Source organism: Pempheris klunzingeri, chromosome 8, assembly GCF_042242105.1.
Source record: "Pempheris klunzingeri isolate RE-2024b chromosome 8, fPemKlu1.hap1, whole genome shotgun sequence".
NCBI lineage: Eukaryota > Metazoa > Chordata > Actinopteri > Acropomatiformes > Pempheridae > Pempheris > Pempheris klunzingeri.
In genome coordinates, this window is record NC_092019.1 from 403,747 (window position 1) to 408,746 (window position 5,000).

A 5,000-nucleotide genomic window follows, 5' to 3' on the forward strand; every position below is an offset into this window, starting at 1 on the left:
ACAGCACAGATGTATAAATTAGTGTTTTTAACTGGAGGACCCCCCCCCACTGAACACCACTGAGCAGTCTTCATGTCCTCCCCCCATCTGAGGAGGTGAAGACACTATTATAACGCTAACGGTCGGAGCTCCAGGGCGGATCGACTTCACACTGAAGCTAACGTTTGGTTTTCAGTTGTTTTGCTGTTTATTTGGCACGTTAGCCCGGTGGATTTAGCGTTAGCATGTTGCTAATGAGTTGGTGGGCGGGGCCTATGGGAGCTGACCAATCAGAGCTCCCCACAAGTCAACCACTATCAGGAGAAAAAATGATTTGCACCAAAACATCTGGATCAAAGCCAACAGTGGCCTGTAAAACATCCTCAGCGCTCCGGTCTCCACTCAGAATCATTTCTATGTCCAGTTCTACGTTAACTTTAGCTGTCAGTGTCAACTCTTCAACATTCAGACATCTTATTGTGAAAGTTCCTCCTCATCTCATCTGTTACTTCCTGTCTTCGCTGAATTTATTCCACAGTTTATCAGGATTTAGATCTCGTGTTTGTTGAGGTCCAGGATCAGGTTAACATCAAGTCAGGTGACCACACCTGTGTGTGGAGTGACGTCATCACAGCGACAGAGATCCCAGCATGCCGAGCAGCAGCAGCTGCGTCAGGTCCAGGCGTGCTCGGCGTCGCCCTGCAGAGGCGACGGGCAGCAGGTGGACTCTCTGTGTGACAGAGATCATGTTTCGGGCGTCCTGCAGCGCGCTGATGGCGGCCGTGCTGGAGTTCAGGTCACCGCTGGTGATCAGGTCGAACACGCAGGCCAGGTAGTAGATGTCCCGGGCAGGAAGCAGCGAGGCGCAGTGGGCCTGGGCACTGGCGGTGGAGGAAAGCGACGGGTATGGCGGTAGTGGGTGGAGGGTGTCTAGTCTCTGGGAGGCGGGGCAGCCCCACACGCACAGCTGCAGGTCCTGCTCGGGGCCGAAAGACTCCACGATGCCGCGCGGCGCCCGGACCGACAGGCCCAGCGAGCGTCCGCTCTGACGCACCACCAGCAGCGTGCCGATGTGAGCCGCTCGGATCTCGGCGTGTCGGCCGGGGCTGTGAGTCCGGACCGTCAGGCTGTGATGACCTCGCCGCTCGCCGCTTGACACCGAGCCGTCGGCGAAGGCAGCAGGAACGTTATCGAGCTCGGCCTGGTAGAGCTGCTGATCGATGCACTGACGCCAGTTCTTAAAGATGATGGAGATCTGAGCGGAGACACGACGACACAAGTAGAGTCAGTGAGCAGCACACAGGTGAGACGTTCAACCAGCAAACACCTAAACTGGTTCAGAATCTCTGGGACTTACCTTGGTGAGTGCTGTGGCGTGCGCCCCCCTCCTGGTTGGCGAGCTGGTGGCCTGTATGTACAGGTACTCGTTGTCTATGAGAGGCCACGCCCCCTGCACGGCACACGTCTGGAAGTCGTCGTTGAAGGTTCGGATGTGCGGGTCTCCGAACACGCCACAGTGCAGGTAGTCCGGCGTGCGGCCCTCGCGGCTGAGGAGGCTCCTCTCGTAGAGGCAGGCGTCCCCCGACAGCGTGCCCTGGGGGAGGGGGCGGGGCTGGGTGGTGGGCCCCGCCCGGGGGCAGCGGTGCTGGATGAGCAGGTCCTCGATGCCCTGAACCGCAGAGTGGTACGCCAGGTCGCCACGACACGCCCGCGCCATCCGCTTCGTGCACATGGCATAGGAGCGCAGGGCGCTGCAGTACCCGGCGTTCACCGCCTCCCTGCTGAGAGCTGCTCCACCTGGCCCCCCTCCGGCCCCTCCGAGCCCTCCCGGCCCCCCATCCCCGCCGCTGCTGCCGAGGTCCAACGTTGCCGCCACAAAGTCGGAGTTACACCTCAGGATACGACAGGAAGCTCCGACTGAGGACAGGAAGAGAGGTATGTTAGACGCCAGGAAACCTGCAGCTGAACACCTGTCAGTGACCCTGATGATGTCATAGTGATGTCATGGCGTGGAGTCTCTGCGTCAGCTTCGCTCTGGGTTCTTTTCGCTATTTCCTGATACTTTCAAACAGTCAGTCGATGGAGAAAATAATTAATGGATGATAGAAATAATCATCAACACTTTCCAGTTGCATTATGGGAAATGTAGTGTTTCAATAAAAGAATCACAACATAACAGAGACTGAAAGAACTTCGTACATTTAGTTTCTCTTGAGTCGAAACTCTTTGTTCACATTTTGCTTCCTGTTTGACTGTAGTGAAGAAAAGAAGAAAACAAAGGCTTTTATTTTGAAGCTTACTTGCTGCTAGCTGTTAGCTTCTAGCCACCTGATGCTAACATGCTGTGTGTGCGTTTGTACCTTCAGGTAAACTCAGATGGACCAGCAGCACGGTCAGGTGGATGCAGCGTTTCCATGGCAACGTTGTCTGCTGTGAGACGGCGACTCGAGGCTCCATCAGCAGGCCGAACCCAGGTCAGATCACCGCGACTGTGAGAGGCCGACACACAGAGAGGGATGATGTCACACTCACCTGTCTGCTACCCATCGGCCCGTAGATCAGATCGGCAACACGTCATCCAGAGCTGCTGTCAGCACCACGCCCCCTTTCTGGGGGGAAATAGTCTGTTGTCCTGGAGACGCCGACAGCGCCACACTGAAACAGACCAGTTTAAACTAAAAACGCTCCGAGCTGCTGATCTCTGATCTCTGATCTGTTCACAGCAGGTCCTGAAAAAGATCCTCATAGAAGAGTTTTATGACTCCAAGCTACATGCTAAAGCTACATGCTAATGCTACATGCTCCAGTGTGAAATGAGCCCCTCTGTGTTTCTAAACCTGTTAGCTTAGCTTATTTTATTTTGTTTGTTGTTTCTTTCATTTCTCACCTGTTCAGCTGATCAGTACGTTCTGTTTGATTTTATGGAGACGATCCATCATGTAACCTGACAGGTGACTTTGTGGTGACGATAGTGTGTGATGTGAGTCCTACCTGCCGAGCCCTACCTGCCGAGCCCTACCTGTCGAGTCCTACCTGCCGAGCCCTTCCTGTCGAGTCCTACCTGCCGAGCCCTACCTGTCGAGTCCTACCTGCCGAGCCCTTCCTGTCGAGTCCTACCTGCCGAGCCCTACCTGCCGAGCCCTTCCTGTCGAGTCCTACCTGCCGAGCCCTTCCTGTCGAGTCCTACCTGCTGAGCCCTTCCTGTCGAGCCCTACCTGCCGAGCCCTACCTGCCGAGTCCTTCCTGTTGAGCCCTACCTGCCGAGCCCTTCCTGTCGAGCCCTACCTGCCGAGCCCTACCTGCCGAGCCCTACCTGCCGAGTCCTACCTGTCGAGTCTACCTGCCGAGTCCTACCTGCCGAGCCCTACCTGCCGAGCCCTACCTGTCGAGTCCTACCTGCCGAGCCCTTCCTGTCGAGTCCTACCTGCCGAGCCCTTCCTGTCGAGTCCTACCTGCCGAGCCCTTCCTGTCGAGTCCTACCTGCCGAGCCCTACCTGCCGAGCCCTACCTGCCGAGCCCTTCCTGTCGAGCCCTACCTGCCGAGCCCTTCCTGTCGAGTCCTACCTGCCGAGCCCTACCTGCCGAGCCCTACCTGCCGAGTCCTACCTGTCGAGTCTACCTGCCGAGCCCTACCTGCCGAGTCCTACCTGTCGAGTCTACCTGTTGAGTCCCAGCTGGCCGTGGCTGACAAACATCAGGAAGTGGATGTGAATGTGTTTGTGCAGCAGGACTCTTGAGTGTGTGGCGCTGACCCGTCTCTCTCTCTCTGTTGTAACATGGACTCTCGTCTGTTTGTCTTTTCCTGCAGAACAAACGGCAGCGGGCTGAGGGGGCGGGGCTTACTGTGGCGCTGTCCATTCATTGGTCACACCGTCAGACTGGCAGATGTCAGATAAACTGGAATATGACTCGTTTGTCACCAAAGCAGTTCCTTTATTTAGATTTAAGTGGGTGTCTGACTGCCCCGGGGGCCCCAGACCCCTGCAGAGCCCCGAGGCCCCAGAAATTAAAGGAACCTCACACATTTTAGATTTCTGTGTTCAGAACTGGAGCCACCAGACTCCATTGATAAAAACAGTGATTTTAGTTGCTGTGACTTTGGCGTTTTAAAGAATGAGTTCAGATCTGAACACTTTAAAGTGTTCACAGACGGACGAACTGATGGAGCTGAACTCTTCCAGCTGAGCTGTCATGAGTTTGCTGTGGTGACAAAGCTGATCAAGCTGCCGTGTCGTGTCGGTATTTCTCGGCCTGTACATTCTTCTCATTTTCAGATGAATGTTAACGTCCTCATTTACTAAAGGCTGATACCAAAGTGCAGTTCAATTCTATTTTTTGTGTTTTGTTATGTTAATCAGTGGATGCAGCCAGGCTAGCTGTTTCTACCCGCTTACAGTCTTTATGCTAAGCTAAACTAAGCTAACCAGCTGCTGTCTGTAGCTTCATGTTTGTTTATTTGTGTAGAGGAGGAGAAGTTGAACTGTCCCTTTAATGAATGGACAGATGAATGAACTGTGTGTTTCAACAGTCAGCTGACCTTTAGTCGGGGCGGAGGGGGTTGGGGGTTATGAAGTCTAAATTTAAACCCCAGTTGCCCCCCAGTTACAGCCACACACACAGACAGTCAGACACACTCGCCCCACATTAGATATTAGAGTATGTCATCAGTTTAAAGGACCAGTTCAACCAGTTTACAGACGCTACGTGTGTGTGTGTGTGTGTTTCTAACACACACTACAGCTACGTATCCATATAGAAACACACCGGCTGACATTAGCATCCACAGAGCAACGCTGCTGTCAGGACGGACTTATTGATTATTGATCAGCAGGAGGAACAGAGGTGTGAACGGTCAGTGGTGCAGCTCAAACATTAATGACGGAGATGTGATCAGATGTAATTATGGGATGTCTGGAGAGGCGTCCGACATGCATTCCTTATAATGAACACTTCAAAGGGCCTTTTCCTTCATTTTGACCTTTCAAAATAAAGGACAGCATCACCTGCCAAAGACACAAACT

At 53.8% G+C, this 5,000-nt stretch overlaps 1 protein-coding gene across 1 annotated transcript in view; it reads right to left on the reverse strand.

Moving 5' to 3' along the window:
* hjv (hemojuvelin BMP co-receptor) overlaps window positions 1-5,000 on the reverse strand; it is a 6,735-nt gene that overhangs the window by 704 nt on the left and 1,031 nt on the right. Inside the window, exons 2-4 of the mRNA XM_070836209.1 lie at window positions 2,340-2,468; window positions 1,337-1,896; window positions 1-1,234 (exon numbers count right to left, since the gene is read on the reverse strand). The exon at window positions 1-1,234 is cut by the window's left edge and continues 704 nt beyond it. Coding sequence (XP_070692310.1) covers window positions 608-1,234; window positions 1,337-1,896; window positions 2,340-2,436 — 1,284 coding nt within the window. The 5' untranslated portion in view covers window positions 2,437-2,468 and the 3' untranslated portion in view covers window positions 1-607. The remainder of the gene's footprint in view (window positions 1,235-1,336; window positions 1,897-2,339; window positions 2,469-5,000) is intronic.